General features: G+C 39.2%; 1 protein-coding gene across 3 annotated transcripts in view; it reads left to right on the top strand.

Annotated features, from left to right (window-relative positions):
• plekhh2 (pleckstrin homology domain containing, family H (with MyTH4 domain) member 2) overlaps window positions 1-16,776 on the top strand; it is a 41,944-nt gene that overhangs the window by 18,729 nt on the left and 6,439 nt on the right. For all 3 annotated transcript variants that reach the window (XM_055170932.2, XM_055170931.2, XM_055170933.2), the window contains 21 exons: window positions 1,655-1,738; window positions 1,924-2,005; window positions 4,956-5,147; window positions 5,257-6,011; window positions 6,086-6,161; window positions 6,237-6,331; window positions 6,436-6,613; window positions 6,807-6,943; window positions 7,024-7,137; window positions 8,204-8,290; window positions 8,372-8,530; window positions 10,296-10,376; window positions 10,461-10,613; window positions 12,849-12,957; window positions 13,066-13,178; window positions 13,256-13,435; window positions 14,624-14,721; window positions 14,801-14,978; window positions 15,397-15,552; window positions 15,637-15,734; window positions 15,813-15,954. In XM_055170932.2, the coding sequence (XP_055026907.2) occupies window positions 1,655-1,738; window positions 1,924-2,005; window positions 4,956-5,147; window positions 5,257-6,011; window positions 6,086-6,161; window positions 6,237-6,331; window positions 6,436-6,613; window positions 6,807-6,943; window positions 7,024-7,137; window positions 8,204-8,290; window positions 8,372-8,530; window positions 10,296-10,376; window positions 10,461-10,613; window positions 12,849-12,957; window positions 13,066-13,178; window positions 13,256-13,435; window positions 14,624-14,721; window positions 14,801-14,978; window positions 15,397-15,552; window positions 15,637-15,734; window positions 15,813-15,954 (3,267 nt within the window). The remainder of the gene's footprint in view (window positions 1-1,654; window positions 1,739-1,923; window positions 2,006-4,955; window positions 5,148-5,256; window positions 6,012-6,085; window positions 6,162-6,236; window positions 6,332-6,435; window positions 6,614-6,806; window positions 6,944-7,023; window positions 7,138-8,203; window positions 8,291-8,371; window positions 8,531-10,295; window positions 10,377-10,460; window positions 10,614-12,848; window positions 12,958-13,065; window positions 13,179-13,255; window positions 13,436-14,623; window positions 14,722-14,800; window positions 14,979-15,396; window positions 15,553-15,636; window positions 15,735-15,812; window positions 15,955-16,776) is intronic.

The following is a 16,776-nucleotide window of genomic DNA, read 5'->3' on the forward strand; positions in this document are numbered from 1 at the left end:
TATATGAATTACAGTATGTACTTTTAGTTTCTACCTTTTTTCTCATTACTGTAATTCCATAAATTACTCCAGACTATTGAAGCAAATTGCAAATTTTCATTTACATTAAATAATTGTTTTGTTCTAAAAATTTCAATAAATCATGTGATAAATCAATCAATCAATAAATTATTCTTTGAAAAAACATTACTTTGTATGAAGTCACTGAAATTGTTGAATCTGTAAAGATAAAAAGTTAGTATTTTGTGTATTGGTGTTTTTTTTCCTCTCAGTGTGTTGTGAGTGACAGTGTGTGTTATCTCAGTGAGGGTTGTGTATAGTGTTTGGCTGCACTGAGCTGTTTTGAGTCATGTGTTTAGAGTTGTGTTGCTTGAAGTGAGTTTTGCAGATGATATGTACAGTTTAGCTCACGTGACTTTTGGTATTGCAGACTGTAGTTAGAGTTTTGCACATGTAGCTCAAGTTGTGCCCACTGTCGTTTAGCAATCGAAAAAAACTGTAAATGTACATTTTATCTGTAACCTTGATGCCGTCGTCAGATAACAAAGTAAAGCGAATGGAGCAGCTCCCCAAATTGGTTGAGAGGCCACCGGAGTTTCTTTCTGTCTGACTGCTGCGTGTGGGTCTGCAGAATGCACACACGTCAGTGCTGTTTACATTCTGGTCCAGTCGGGTTAAAAAAAATTGCCACTAGTTCGGGTCAGACTCGGGTCTAATTTCGGGATTGTCTCGGATTGTCTCTGGATTGTCTCGGGTCGGGTCTTTCTTTAAAAAAATTATTTATGCACGTTGGGAGCGGGTATAAAGTGATTCGGGTAATTTCGGGTCGGGTACATTTCTTTGGACCCGGGAAGACCTCTAGTCCCTGTGCTTCTATCAACCCAGAAAATGTGAAAATGAACAACCCAGTAACTTAGTTTTGGTAAACTTTTCTCTTCAAGCATTTTTTAAAAAAATGGAAAAGACGTAAAACATTGTGTTCAGTATCTCAGATTAGATAAATAGGAGGAGAGAAGGCGGTCGCGTGTGGCTGTTCGAACACATTTAACCACATGTGCGTTTACACTACAAAAGCAATCCGATCGTAAGGGGTTTCGACTACCTCTGATTGTGGTTGAAAGTGGTCGAAAGTGGATGCATTCAAAACGTTTTGAACACCGTTTACACCTGGCATTAACGTCGTCCACTTGTGATACTATCGTCGAAAACGCATGTTAATGCCAAGTGTAAACAGCCTCCTAGATGTCAGAAGGGGATATTACCGAATGTAATTTAGTACAGAGGTCAGCTCATTTGCAATTTGAAGGACACGCCCAAAAACGGCACGTTTTTGCTCACACCTACAAACTAGCAATTTTAATAAGTTATGATAAATTATCTATATGGTTTTTTGAGCTTATAATTCACCTACCTACTCTGGGGACACTAAATATTTATTTGACATCTTAAAAAAGTCTTGTGAAATGTCCCCTTTAAAATCAATTTTGGTTGTCCTTACCCAACTGTTAAAGTATTATAGACCTGCCACAGGGTACAGGTCAATTATTTAAAGAATCTGATTTTTCTGTGATATAAAAAGTCTAGTTAGATTAATTGATGTGTCTGATCTATTTTGATATGGTATGCGGCACTGACCGATATCTGACCCTTGCAGAAACAGAACCGAATCCAAGATGCCAAGACAGTGGAGGAAAAAGCAGCCAAGATCAAAGAATGGGTGATGAAGAAGCTGAATGAGGTCTGTTACTGGTGTGTGTGTGTGTGTGTGTGTGTGTGTGTGCGTGCGTGCGTGCGTGCGTGCGTGCGTGTGTGCGTGTGCCTGCATGCGTGTGCGTGTGCCTGCATGCGTGCGTGCATGTGTGTGCTATGGAAAGAAATAAAGGCAGAGAAAGCATGTAAATGTTTATTTGTGACCTCTCACAGTTTGATGTGGAGAATGCCTCTCTGAGAGAGATCAACCAACAACACGAGTCTGAGATACAAGACCTGAAAAGACAAGTGCAAGGTATTTATCCACATTGTCACATGTAATGCAGCTTAAACTTTTCTACTCTTAATATCTGCAGTAGTTACTATGCACAATAGGAATATACACATCATTGCCCAAAATGTGCAATGCAACAAAGCACTGCACAAAACAGTTTTGCACTATGAGATACAGTATTTTCAAAATACTGTATCTCATAGTGCAATGCACTCCATCTGACCATTTCCATGTAAAGAATGGACCACTAATATTAACACACTCCTTTTTATCAAAGACATTTGAGTAATGTCACAGAAAATTGGATTAAAGTGCCATGTTTAGTTTAATTTAGTTTTTTTTTTCAAACTGATAACTGCACAGTTCTTATGTAACATATGCTTATAATGTCCCCTTCGATTAAACCATCAAATATTAAGGGTGCGCCAATAAATGCTGATATACACTAATAATACGTGGGCGATAACTATTCTGAATCACACAGCAGATATTATTCACAGCTATTTCATGTAGTACGGCTTTTTATCAAGTCTTTATAAATCTGAAATCACTGTTAGTTTGAGTCGTTTATAACATGCATTTGAAAAAGCAACACTCGTCGAACATAATTATTATACATGTTCTTTATTATCATAAAAATACCTGAAAAGGTTTGAAGAACAGCAATATAAATATATCCTAAAGCCAGCTGCATGGTTCTTCGTGCTTTTGGATGTAGAGGCATTTCACTAGCCTGGTAATACCATCCTCTGCTATTTTGCTTCGCTTCATAGACAGAGTCTGGCTGGGCATAATTGACAATCGTTTTCCTTCTCGTGGGAGGGGCTTGTCTGAAGTTTAAAATCATTGGTCTAAACGTAAGCCAATCACACATAACATTTGGATATGATGTGCTTTATGCGCCGGATCAGGCGCATCGAATCTCTGCTGTAAAATACACGTATGATGTGAAAACAAACCCATCGAGCGAAATACCAGAGTTAACATGGCTATGAACGACTTTTGCAGATTATGTAAAGTAAATCGGGCCAGAGCTAGTTGAACACTATCCTTACGGTGGCTTTCCACTCACGTCTAACGGGAGGAAAGCCCCTCTCTCCTCTCAAACTCTTCCACCAGACAACAATAACCATATGTAAATTAAATCTCCCTACCTTATTTTCTGGTTAATCAGGAATGTCACCAAATAATGCTTGCCCACGCGTCCTCCAACATTAACTGTGAACAATATAATTCCCTTCCATGATTTCTCGATCGTTGTGCACGTCAAGCTGTGCTGCACACAGTTTCTCGCTGACGATCGGTAAAGTTGATAAATTAAACTTTTCCAAAAACTTGTCGGGAGCAGGGCAACAACATAATCTCCATTCAAATGTTTAACAAACACTTTTCTTGTTCGGGTTTAAGTTGGCAAGTGCCGGTTCTCCACAACAGCGCTTTCTGTAGGCTTGTTCGACTTCATGCGGCGCCGCTAGAACTGACTGGCAAATGACGTTAAACTGCCGCGAGACGAAATTACACTTCGTATGATTTCTCGAACCGTTCTCGCGGTATTTGACGTCATCCGGCTGTCGGTCCTTGCAGCGCCACGCGAAGTCGAACAAGCCTTGTGTCTTCATGTCCACAACAGACTACAACCGTGATTCGGCGTTTAGCGTCTACGTCACGGCTCTCAGCCCGCCCTCTGTTCGTTGATTGGACGGTCGTTTTGAGACCGGTGGAAAACGGTTTGAATGGGAGGTATCTCAGACTGAGTACAGAAGCGTAATGAAATTTAGCGGAAGTACGAAGTCTGACGTAGTCAGGCTAGCATTTCACCATATTTCATTAAAGCGTAACTAAATCCCTGGTCAGAGCCTGACTCCACCCACTGGCAATATTTGAAAAATGCAAGAAAAGTGGGCAGATCCCAACAGAGATAGAGGGGACGAACTAAGCTCGTACCAAGTGTGTGGTGAGATCGTAACAAGAGCGTGGTAAGCTTGAACCTGCTTACGTCACAAGTAATTTTTTGGACCCAACATGCAATAGGAAAATTCAACTGCAGTAGCCACCGTTCCACCTGAAGAGGGCAGCACTCAGACATTTTTACACCATATATTGTAGTATTAAAACACTTTATATCCAAATGTCAAAAAACTTACTAAAATCAATGAACAGCACAAATAAACCATCATTCTTACAGATCAGTAACTAAAAAAAGTTGGATTAGGGTTTAGTTACTCTTTAAGAAGCATAGCAAGCATCATCGGCCAATATATCGGTGCACCCCTAAAGAAAATATGATATTAAATTGACAAAACACGTAATTTGTAAGGTATTTATTGGACTAAACAATTAGTCAAAAAGGCAAACCAGAGCGTAAGAGGGAATCTGGGTTTTATTTGAATATACAAAAATGCATACAAAGCAAAAAGCATAATGAAGCATACATTGACTACAATTTTATCTATTATTAATATTTGTTAATCCTCTTTTGTGGTAATATTTTCTAGTTATTGTCCTGGGGAATTTCTCTTTAAACTATACACTAGAGGTGCATAACTAAACCCGAGGTCCGCACTGAGACCCGAGCAGGTTCGGGTTTAAAAGTTCCATGTGTGCCTTAGCGGCCTTGAGTCTTGGATAATTAAAAATGTGTTTTTGCCGGGTTTGTCTCGGGTCAGGTATTTCTTGAAAATAAATGATTTATGCACGTCAGGTTCAGAAAAAAAATTATTCGGGTACATTTCTTTGGACCTGAAAAGACCGCTGCTATTCAGGTGTTGTGTGTACAGTAATTTTTTGCAAAGCCTTTTCTAAAAACCAAGCTTTGGTTTATACTCCAATGCAACATGCATACAAAATTTCTGCATTTTAAATAATTCAAAATCCACTCTATATTTTTTTTTTTCAGAAAAGCAGACATAGCCATTTGTTTCCTTTCATTTTTTGGAGCTGATCAGTTTCATGTCATTATGTTGTGTCCTAGCCATGACACCTTTGTGTTCTGGTGGCCCAGTCCAGCCCAATGGAGGTGAAGCGCAGCGACTCAGCAGTCTGACATTTGGCTGTTTCCAGATCAGAGGAAAGAACCCTCAGGTACTAGCAGGCCCAGAACCGTCCCAGAAAAGCATCGGTACCCTGCCGGATCAAGACCACACACGCAGAAGACCCTCTACCGGTATGAACACCCATTAGTTAATGTTTGGTTTAAATGGTACTCAATATATATCTGAATATTTAGAACTCCTTTAAAAGGCTCTTTTATCTTATGTTTGGTCTAAATTTAGATTGTGATCCAGAAGCAGATCACCAGAAACAAGGGTCTGGGGAAGAAGGTGAACATGACATCGTAGACACAACATCTTCCCCCCTGTCTACCTCAGAAGGAGACAGTTGTCTGTTTGGAGGTTTACGTTTAAACCGCCCCACCAGCGAGACCTACCTCACCTCTGATGACAGCAGCTCGCTGTTCGACGATGACATGCAGCACGCCGACTTCTCCAATCTCTTCCTACTTGGGACCAAAAACTCTAGGAGTAAAGATGGAAAAAAGACGGACGTTGAAGACGGGTCATCAGATGACCTAAATAAGCGCTTCCAGTCGCAATGTCTGGATTCCTCATCTTCCTCCAGTGACACAAACACCCCTAGTCCTATCCTAACCCCAGCTCTCACGCCAAAGCGTCCCACCCCTTCCCAAGATTCCCAAGACACACCCGCCTCTCCCAAACAGCCCCGTCTGCGCACTCCCACCGCGTTTAATATTAGTTTGGCATTAGCCAAGAAGCACCTGAGCCAACCTTTGCTGTACAGCGAGGCCGAGCACGGGCGGACACGTAACGCCATCAGCATGCTACGTCCTCTCCGACCTCACGAGACAGACATGGATCAAGAGCAAAGGATGGAGACATGTGAACGAGAGCATCCCGAGGCAGAACCACCGGCTGAAGTACCGCCCGAAGAACCCGAAACACCCGAAGCCTGCGCAGTCGTGCCCGGGAGCAAACCACCAACCCCTCCTCTGCACCGGTTGCCCTCTTGGGTGAGGCGTATGAGATGAAATGTAGAACGGGTGATGTTTTAGTTCTTGTACTAAATGCCTGGTTCTCATTACAGGAGAGCAGAATATATGCTGTGGCAAAATCTGGAATTCGTCTATCAGAGATGTCATGCACAGATGTTTCTAATAAAGGTGTGGGTTATAAAAACTTTCCTTTATTTTATTTCCATCTGGCTTTTATTATTCTTGAATTTTCATCTTTTCCAGACTCCTCCCACTCATCATCTTGCCCCGCCTACATGCTGTACACATCCCTCATCTACAGGAACACCACCTCGCCTGTCTTCACCACAGTTAAAGGGGTAGAGATCTTTCTTTCATTGGCATTATTCTTTACATGTACGAATGTGTTTAAAATACAAACAGCATCTTTCATTTACTGTAAGTTTTTTATTATTACCTATAGAGGGCGACATTGTTAAGCCCTAATGAGATCCCAGAGGAGTCTTCCAGTTCGGAGGAGGAGGAAGAGGAGTGTCAGTGTAACTCTGGAGAGGAGTCGGTGTCTGTGTGCAGCTCCAACACCTCTGGATCAGACCCACATAAGAGCAGCAGCCACGAAAGCCCACGATCCTTGAAGAGAGGTACTGTATGTGAACTTTATATTTACATTTGTGCATTTTATCCAAAGCGACAATTAAAGTATACATTTATTCAGTAGGTGATACTGGGAATCAAACCCATGACCTTGCACTGATAAAAAAGTGCTTTACCAGTTGAACTACAGGAACTTTACAACTGCACCTAATAACTCACTGCATATGTTGTTTCTCTCAGCCGTGTCATTGTCTTCAATGACATCCGAATGCGACTACGCCATCCCTCCTGATGCCTACTCCACTGACACTGAGTGTTCAGAGCCGGAGAATAAACTGCCCAAGACCTCCTCCAGCAGCAGTGACAATGACAAGACTGTAAGGCACGCATGCACACACATATCTGCGTTCATAAACGTCACACATGGTGGACCATTTAATAATGTGTTGTGTGCCAGGAGTCAATGGAGAAGTCTGGATACCTGCTGAAGATGGTAAAGACCTGGAAGAAAACATGGAAAAGACGCTGGTTCGTTTTAAAAGATGGGGAGCTGTTATATTACAAGTCACCAGTGAGTTAAATGACGCGGATGATCGTGATAATACACATTAGGTGTGTTCAGCCTCATATGGAGCCTGCAAACTAACGGTGTATGATTTCAAAGTACTGCAAGAGTCTTTGATGTCATACACCCGTCAGTCTGCAATGCATTAAAGAGACCTGAGATTGATTCTGGATTGGTACAATTTCATTTTGTACTTTTGCTTAAATGAAAACAGCAGCAAGGAAATAAAAAAGTTGCATAAATGCATCTGATCTTACATCTGACACAAAGTTGAATCTAAAATTTTACTCAATTTATGTTCATTTTGAAATCCAACAACATTGACTTTGCCACACATTGTGTCTCGTGATAAACCACAAACAGAATAATGTCAACTTAACCTGATAAGGAACACTGTGCCGTACACGGCACACCCCCTCCCTTGCACCTGAGGCTGCATTACGTCATTGTAACTTTGAAGCATTAAATCTTCAAAATATACGGTCATGTGGCACATCGTTGTAAAGCTTAGACTTTCGGGATTCCATTAAGCGCACACACAAAGCATAATATGATTTTAGCAGTCATAAAACTGTAATCTAGTTGTTCAAAACTAGGCCTCGCCCACGACCACTGACTGACTGGATAACTTTACCCACAAGCTTTTCTCATGTTTTTTTTTTTTGTTTTGTTAGCACATTGTAGCACTACTGCGGCTAAAGATACTATTGTCTCATACTGTATTTACAGGAATCAGATCTATTTTAAACTCAAAGCAGTAGCCCATTTTAATTTAAAGGTACAGACATGAAAACAGCGCTTTTACAGAAGTGACATTTATTATGAAGTTATACTTATTATAATTCATAAATAATTAAAGGGATAGTTCACCCAAAAACGAAAAAATTCTGTCATCGTTTACTCACTTTCATGTTATTACAAACCCGTATAAATTATTTTGTTCAGATGAACATGAAGGAAGATATTTTGAAAAATGTTTGTAACCAAATCGTTCCAACTAGCTTCAATATAGTGGGTAAGACACAAATAAAATTATTCTGCTTTGTTTGTATGTTTTTTTACTATTTTGCAGAGTAATGTCATCCGTAAGCCTCAAGGCCAGATTGAGCTCAACACTTCAAGCACTATAGCACGTGGTGATGGGAAACAGATACTTCAGGTACTCTGGGTACAGTGTATAAGTAAAGAAATACTGCGTGCAAGAATTACTGGGTTTCACATTGTTTATGTTACATTTTAGGTAGTGACAGGTAAAAGTGTACACTATCTGAAGGCCGATTCACCAAACCTGCTGGAGGAATGGCTGAGAGTCCTGCAGAGTGTATTGAGAATTAAAGCTGCCAGTCCTCTCTTCACACATCCTGATGCACGGCCAGTCATGAAAGGACACCTGACGAAGGTGAAGTATCTCATTAGTCTATAAAACAATAAAATCACATAATATATGTGTTGTGAATGAGGCACCTGCTCTGCCTCCCGGTCGCCACCAGAGGGAGCCATCTCCTGACTATTAGTCTCATTCGGACTGCATTTCCCATAAGCCCACATATTGGGACTGATTGCTCTGCCACCTGTTGCTCATCTCAGACTGCCTATTTAAGCAACTCTAATGCACTACTCCAGCGTGAAGTCTTGATTTGTCCCGGCATCATTTCTGAGCATTTACCTTGTCTGTTTATTCCTGGTTTGTTACTTTTGATCTGTTTATCTGGACTCTACGGTTGTTTGCTGCCTGCCCTGATTATATTGCCTGTTTATTTGAATATGAGATTTGCCTATTCTAGTGATGGGAGAAACAAAGCTTTTCGAAGCTTCGAATCAATTGAACCAATTGCTTCGAAAATTGATTCAGTTTTTCGAAGCAGTTCGAAACACCACACACACTGGCGACCCCTGCTGGTCAAAATAGAGTAAAAGCAGATATGGCCAAACATTTTACACTTTTTTTACAAAATAATAGCAAGATTTTTATTAAAATATGTTTTAAAATTATTTTACTTACTTATGACAGAGTTAAAAGTGTATTATGTGTTTTTATCTTTATTTAGGGCAAACAAATCATTAAAACTAACTACCCTTTTAATTATGCACATTTTGTCATTAAATCTGTCTATAAACAAAAAATAGACAAAATGGCAGTGTTATTAGTCAGAAGGATAAATGTTTTATGAACTTTTATAATAAATCTGACCCGAGTTCACCTAAACATATTAGACACTGGTCATGTGATCAACTCCCCCTAGTGGTGAACCATCGGATTTTCGAAACGTTTCGAAACAGTTATGACGTAATGAAGCGTCGTTTGCCAAAATCACGTGAATTGGGCCAGTTTGAAACACGCTCCGAACCACTGATTCGAAACAAAAGATTCGTAAATGTTTCGAAGCCTCATGAAGCAGTGCTTCGAAAACGACCATCACTAGCCTATTCCACGTTGTTGTGTTTGCTGGTGTTGACCCTGTACTGTCTGACTACGAGAGTAAATAAAAGCCTGCATATGGATCCTCAGCCTCACCGTGCTTTATTACAGACAATCAGTCCCGGTATGTGGGCTTATGGGAAATGCAGTCCGAATGAGACTAATAGTCAGGGGATGGCTCCCTCTTGTGGCGATCGAGAGGCAGAGCAGGTGCCTCATTCACAACAATATGAAATTGCATCACCTTAGGAAATAGTCCCATTGGCATTCACATTTTTTACAATAAGAAATATTTTGTCAATAGGTTTGTCATAGATATTTTCTCTAAAACATGTCAAACACCGTTTTGTGTCTAAAAGTAATTTTCTTGTTTTAAGGTTGTTTTCATTTGTGACCCTTCCTGTGAAAAACCATCCAAGTCATTTTTTGTGATTTACATAAAATCATCCTAAATAATGCAAAGAACACTGTGCAAAAATAGAACATTGATACATTTTTATATTGGCTGGGGAATATCATGTTACTCTTAAAAAATTAACCATGGTTTTACTACAGTAAAAACAAAAAATAACATGTTTACTACTTTTACCACAAAAAACAACTTAAATTTTCAAAGAGCAAAGATTAAACTCAATGATTAAAATCAAACTTTGATGCTCCTAATCTCATCATTAGATTATGAGACTTTAACCTGGATTTGTCAGACAGGGTTACATACAGTTATGTGCTTTTTTATTTCTTTAAGGTGAAGTATGGATACTCGAAGCATGTATGGTGTGCACTCTTTGGAAAATCGCTGTACTACTTTAGGAGTCAAGAGGATAAGGTCTTCTGTCTTTTTTCATCAAAGTCATGTTACCCAGAGCTTTATGTGTGTGTACATGTGCTAATAGCCGATTTCCCTATTCAGTTTCCTCTGGGTCAGATCAAACTTTGGGAGGCTGTTGTGGAAGAAGTGGATAAGTCGTGTGAATCAGATAAAGTCTCGGCTCAGTACACCCTGTCTATTCAACCAATGAATCAGAGTCCAACATATCTGCTCATCGACTCACCTCATGAGAAGGTATAAAGGGATTTTCCCTTACAGGCCTGGGAATTATCCGTAACATAATATTCTAGATGTTTCCACATTTCAAAATCACCATATGTAGTATTTTCATCTCTAGAGGTTGCACAATATTATTACACAATAACACAATAAAAAGGGCGAAACTTGATGACGTTATGAAGGAGAGTGTAATGACGGGAGATGTTGTTTTCTCCATCTAGAGACTAGTCTTGTTTATGGATGAGGTAATGAATTAATGTTTTTTACCTGTATGTTTGATCACATTATCTTTGCCATCATAATGAATTAGCTTCAATACACAACAGCTGCGTGTTAGATGCTGTATAACTTCCGTGTTTGTCCACTCATGATGCCATAGTTTATACAATCAGAAACTGAGGATAGAATCAATATTAAGTCAATAAGGGCAACAATTACAAAGGAGACAAAGGATGAGCCATTGTTTAAAACAGGAAATTCTCTGGATTTACAAATCCTTGGATCTTTTGGGATAATGTAAGTACACAATTACATTAACTCTTTCCCTGCCAATGACGAGTATTTCCGGCTTTCCGCATTTGTCCACCAGGTGGCGCTCTTCCGTAACTTATAAAACCTGGAAGTATTACTCTAGGCTAGGGCAAACAGTTGTAAGTCCGTGTAAGTTTTGAGGATCACTCTGAAAATGATCTATATCAAAAGTCCTTCACAAAATGGAAACCATGGCTGCGTCTGAAAAATCAAGGCAGTGACTCGTTGCCTCGCTGCCTCATGAGGAAATGACTTCGGAGGCATGAAGGCAACTCAAAGAAACACTTTCGGACACACTTCAAAGGCAGCGTGTTTGAAATATAAACATGATAATCACATATTTGAAAACTACAATACTATTTTCTCGCTAGAAATGCAATTAAAAGGTGTAAAAAGTGAAAATCTACCTTTATTTGTGCTCCAGTTGCTTCCTTGGCCGCCATTTTATTTTTTCGAACTCGACCAGGCTCGACCAATCACATTCTGATTGTACGCCCATGCATAGGTATCTCAGGAGTCAGGAAGTAAACCTAATAACATTGAATTTGGACATGCCTTAAGCTTAAGCTGGTAAGCTGCCGCAGAAGGCAGCAATTTAGAGTTTTCGTACGCAGCCGTTATTTCATTTGATATATTGTATGTGTATATATTAAAAAAAAAATTCTGGAAGGCATTAAAATTTTGTGAAAATCATGCTGGCGCTGGCCGGCAACTTTTTAAAAAAATGTTGACGGGGAAAATGTTAAATATATCACACTGTGCAAGTGTTGTTAGATTACACTGCAAGAAATGACCTTCTTACGCAGTAAATTTGCATTGTTTTCAAGTACAAATATCTAAAAAAAAATTAAATCAAGATGTACAATTTAAGTAAATTTGTGCTTAAAACAAGCAAAAAAAATTTGCCAATGGAGTAAGCAAATTTTTCTATTATTATTCTTGTATTAAGTGTTTAAGAAAAAGTTCAAGATTTCTTGTTTTAAGCACAAATTCAATTAAATTATTTTCTTAGGTCATTTTGCTCATCAAGAAAATGCAGAAGTTAATAAATAAAAAATAATACAAGTTTTTACTTTCTTTAAAGCTATATTTCTATGCTAAACCTTTTGTGTTCTTATTGGCGTTTACACAACACCATTTTTAACTGAACCCCAAAAATCTTTTATGTGTTTTGGCTGTTCATTTACATGACAATGGTGTTATGTGGGCCTGAAAATGCAAACGAGTTTTAAAGTGCACATTTACGTTTATCTTCTCAGTGTAAAAATGCTAATTTCTCAAAACGATGACATCATGCAACATCGTGTGACATCACTAACTACTGGCATGCATAGCACAGTGTTTTGATCCATGGGAAAAGAGATCATTTTGACAGCATTACTATTGGTATGCAAAACTGAAAAGGAAAATTTTTCACTTTTTAGTACATTACTGTCATTTAAAAGTACCCTGAGTCATCTCTCATAATCAAAGTGCCATAATTTCATATTTGCTTAAAACCACTGCTGCCAAAAACATTTCTTTACATTTGCATGAATTTTATTCCTAGACATTAGCTGTAAGTGAGGTGCATTATGGTAGCTATGCATCTCAACCCGACTCCACCAACTTTGTACTATCATTTGCTCTTTTACCTGTTTTTTAAATCTCTGTTATTTATCCTGTAAGCTTTTTATACTTACAATTACTACGTAACAAACAGCATTTATATTTGTGTAGACGGCCTGGTTGTACCACCTGTCTTTGGCAGCGGGCACTTCTGTGGGGCAGGTGGGCACTGAGTTCGAGCAGCTGGTTGGTAAACTCCTCAACGTGGATGGAGATCCAGGTACGAGTCTCACAGCTGCTTACATGATGATTGTGCTGATTATTGAAACGCAAGATTGGCTTCTCTTGGCTTAAACTCTGTATAAAAGTATCTGCTTAATGTTCTCAGGGTCTCAGTACTGGAGACACCCAACACTGTGTTTCACTAAGGAAGGTCTGTCATCTCCACTTACCACCCTCCCATCCCAGGCTCTTCAAACTGAAGCTAGAAAGCTCTTTAAGGTTATAACATTCTTTTTTTTTTTCATTTAATACACTTGAAGGGCATAACTGCAAAACAGACTTTTCTCCTTTAACAGACATGTCAGCTCTTCATTAATGTCGCCATTGACACTCCAGCCATAGATTATCATGTGACTCTTGCCCAATGTGCTCTACAAGTGTGTCTGACCCATCCGGAGCTGCAGACTGAAATCTACTGTCAGCTTATTAAACAAACTCGCAGGAGACAACCGCACGGACAGCCAGGACCACTACAGGTGAGAGGCTAAAATCAAATCACCTTATTGTCACACTATCAAAACACAGAAATGTAGTGGTGGGTGAAAATCTTTGCTCCAAACAAGGCCTGACATGTTCAATAGTGGCCGACGGTGATGGACGACTTTGAACAATTAAAATTGTTGGTATTTATTTAAATTTTAGATGGATAAAAAATTAGCATTGCTGTGTTTGGAGTAAAAACTGAAGCTCAGCTTTGAGAAGATTTAAAGGGGACATATCATGAAAATCTGACTTTTTTCATGTTTAAGTGCAATAATTGGGTCCCCAGTGCTTTTATCAGCCTAGAAAATGTATAAAAGATCAACCTAGTAATTTAGTTTTGATAAACCATTCTCTGTAAGCATGTAAAAAATAGGTCATTGAAATTTAGCTCCCCTTGTGATGTCAGAAGGGGATAATACCACCCCTTAATCTGGACTATCCAACCACGGCACTGCCATTTAGTGCAGAGATCAGCACATTTGCATTTTAAAGGACACATTTAAACGGGACACATTTGACTTTCTATGCATTTTTTTATATATTCAAATAAAACCCAGACTTTACACCGTGGTTTGCGTTTTTGCCAAATTATTTTGTTAAATTGAACCCAAGAGGCCTTAAAAACAAATATTGTACACTCTAAAAAAAAATGCTTGGTTATTTTCAACCCAGCGTTTGGCCAGAAAGGGACAAACCCAACCGTTGGGTTAAATTAACGCAAATAGTGTTTATATTTGACCCAACAATGGGTTAAAACAACCCAGCCTAGATTAAATTACATCAGCGGGTTGGTTTCATCCCTTTTTGACCCAGCGCTGGGTTAAACATAACAACATAACATTGGGCATCACTTTTGGCCACTACTGTACATAAAGTATACAAAGTACCAATAATATACAAAATGTACACAATACAGGATATATATTCACACGTTTAAATATAAGAATATACACACACATAAATAAACATTATATAGTATACACAATACCGTATTTTTATCATACAGTATAAACAGGGTACACATTATACAAATGCACACAAAACAGTACACTTATAATGCTTGTGTTGTTAATGCCCACAAGGGGGAGTCTTTGCATTTATATTTGAATCTCAACTTGGGATCAAAGCCACAAAGGGACGCCGACTCGTTGTTTACATTTTCTCTATTTTTGCCCACCCAGGGGTGGCAGTTTCTGTCTCTGTGCGTCGGTCTCTTTCTGCCCACACATCCCATTCTTTGGCTTCTGCAGCTGCATCTTAAGCAGCATGGAGATATGAGGTATATAACCAAAATCACACAGCATTCCGTGCACTTCCCAAGAATTCCACACGTTTAACACGGAATTCTTTGTTCCCAGGACAGAAATGGGAAAGTATGCCATCTACTGCCAGCGTTCGCTGGAACGGACGCAGCAGAAAGGTGAACGGCAAGCTCGTTCGTCACGTATGGAGATCCTGTCCATCCTTCTGAGGAACCCTTATCATCACTCTCTACCCTTCAGCGTGCCCGTGCACTTCCTTAACAACACATACCAGGTTACGCAAAACAGTGTGACGTGTACCACCTGTGAAAGAGAATTTGTTTATGTTATGTAGTACTAAGTTCAAGCTGTTTACATTACAAATGAAACAGAAAGCATCAATTGTAAATATACATTAAAACGTAAACATATATTTTTGGTCACTAAATATTTCCAGTTGTTCTCCTGTAGCTCAGTTGGTTGAGCATTTTAATGTTGCAGGTAGGAAAATGTTGTAGGTTCGCTTCATAGGAAAAACACAGAGTGATAAAATGTATTTTGGGTAAAAACATTTAAGTTGGTGTGATTTACTGCCAATGCGTAAATGTGATGTTAAGTGTTATTAGAAAGAAAGAGTAGGCGTGTCCAGCTTAACAAAGATTATAATCTACCTCTGTACTGATACTTTTGTATTGTCTGCCCTCGCTTGCCAGGTTGTTGGTTTTGATGCTTCAACTACAGTGGAGGAATTTCAGAGCCGTCTGAACCAGGAGACGGGCGTGAGAAAGACTGGCCACTCTGGTTTTAGTCTTTATTCGGACGACCCCACTGGCAGAGACTTTGAACACTGTCTTCAGGGAAACCTGAAGGTTAAGCACAAGCCAATACTCCTACACTGATGCATTCTTCAAACTCTACGTTGTTACTGTAAAATCAATGTTGTGCGTCCTCAGATTTGTGACATTATTGCAAAGTGGGAGCAGGCGGCTAAGGAGCATCACGCAGGCAAATCTGAGAACAGCAGGACGATCAAACTCACATATAAGAACAGGTGGAGTAGAGATTAGGGCTGTGTTATTTAACAGGAAGGTAACTTGTTTGCATCTGACTTCCAGATTGTTCGCTGTAGGTTATATTTCTCGCAGCAGATGAGAGGAGAGACTGAGAGAGAGCGTTTCCTGCTGGCTTACCAGACAAATGAAGAAATAACAGCAGGTCATTTCCCTGTAAACAAAGAGCTTGCTTTAGAGATGGCCGCTCTGCTTGCACAGGTACAGTACATGGCTGTGTGATGTGTTTTTGGCCTTGTTCATACCTAGTGCAATAACTGGAATAGTGCCCACACCAACTGCCCATAACATTCTTGAGCAATGTGGTTTACATTTTAAATGATGTTTTAATTCAAAATTTTACTCGACTGTCCATGTTTTATTATTATTCATCAGCTGAAAATTTTCACTCTGAATGACCACACACACACACTGCATCTAAATCCCATTGTCACTTTACTTTTAGTGCTTCATCCTTTTTTGTACACACACACACACTTCAGTATTTTACAACCGCGTTTACAGAAATTCAACACAGTGTGTACAGAACAAGTAGTTGTTGATAAAGTACTTAATTCGAGTTATCTCGTCAATTAAAAGAAAATGCTTCCCTGCCAAAGACAAGTTTTTACATCAACCCATATTTTGCACTAGGTGGCACTTTTACCTACCTTATAAACACTGTAGTATAAAGGACCTAAAAACTTTGTGTATATTTTGATCTTTGTTCTGATACAAAAATGCAATTATCTCAACAATATTCGCCCTAGTAACACAAGTTAAATTACTTAATTAAAAGGAAAACACCACAGTTTTTCAATATTTTACTATGTTCTTACCTCAACTTAGATGAATTAATACATACCTATATTTTTTCAATGCGTGCACTTTATCTTTGTACAGCGTGTCGTGAATGTGTTAGCATTTAGCCTAGCCCCATTCATTCCTTAGGATCCAAACACGGATGAATTTAGAAGGCTCCAAACACTTCCATGTTTTTCCTATTTAAAGACTGTTACATGAGTAGTTACACGAGTAAGTATG

The sequence above is a fragment of the Misgurnus anguillicaudatus genome, chromosome 11 (genome assembly GCF_027580225.2).
Source record: "Misgurnus anguillicaudatus chromosome 11, ASM2758022v2, whole genome shotgun sequence".
NCBI lineage: Eukaryota > Metazoa > Chordata > Actinopteri > Cypriniformes > Cobitidae > Misgurnus > Misgurnus anguillicaudatus.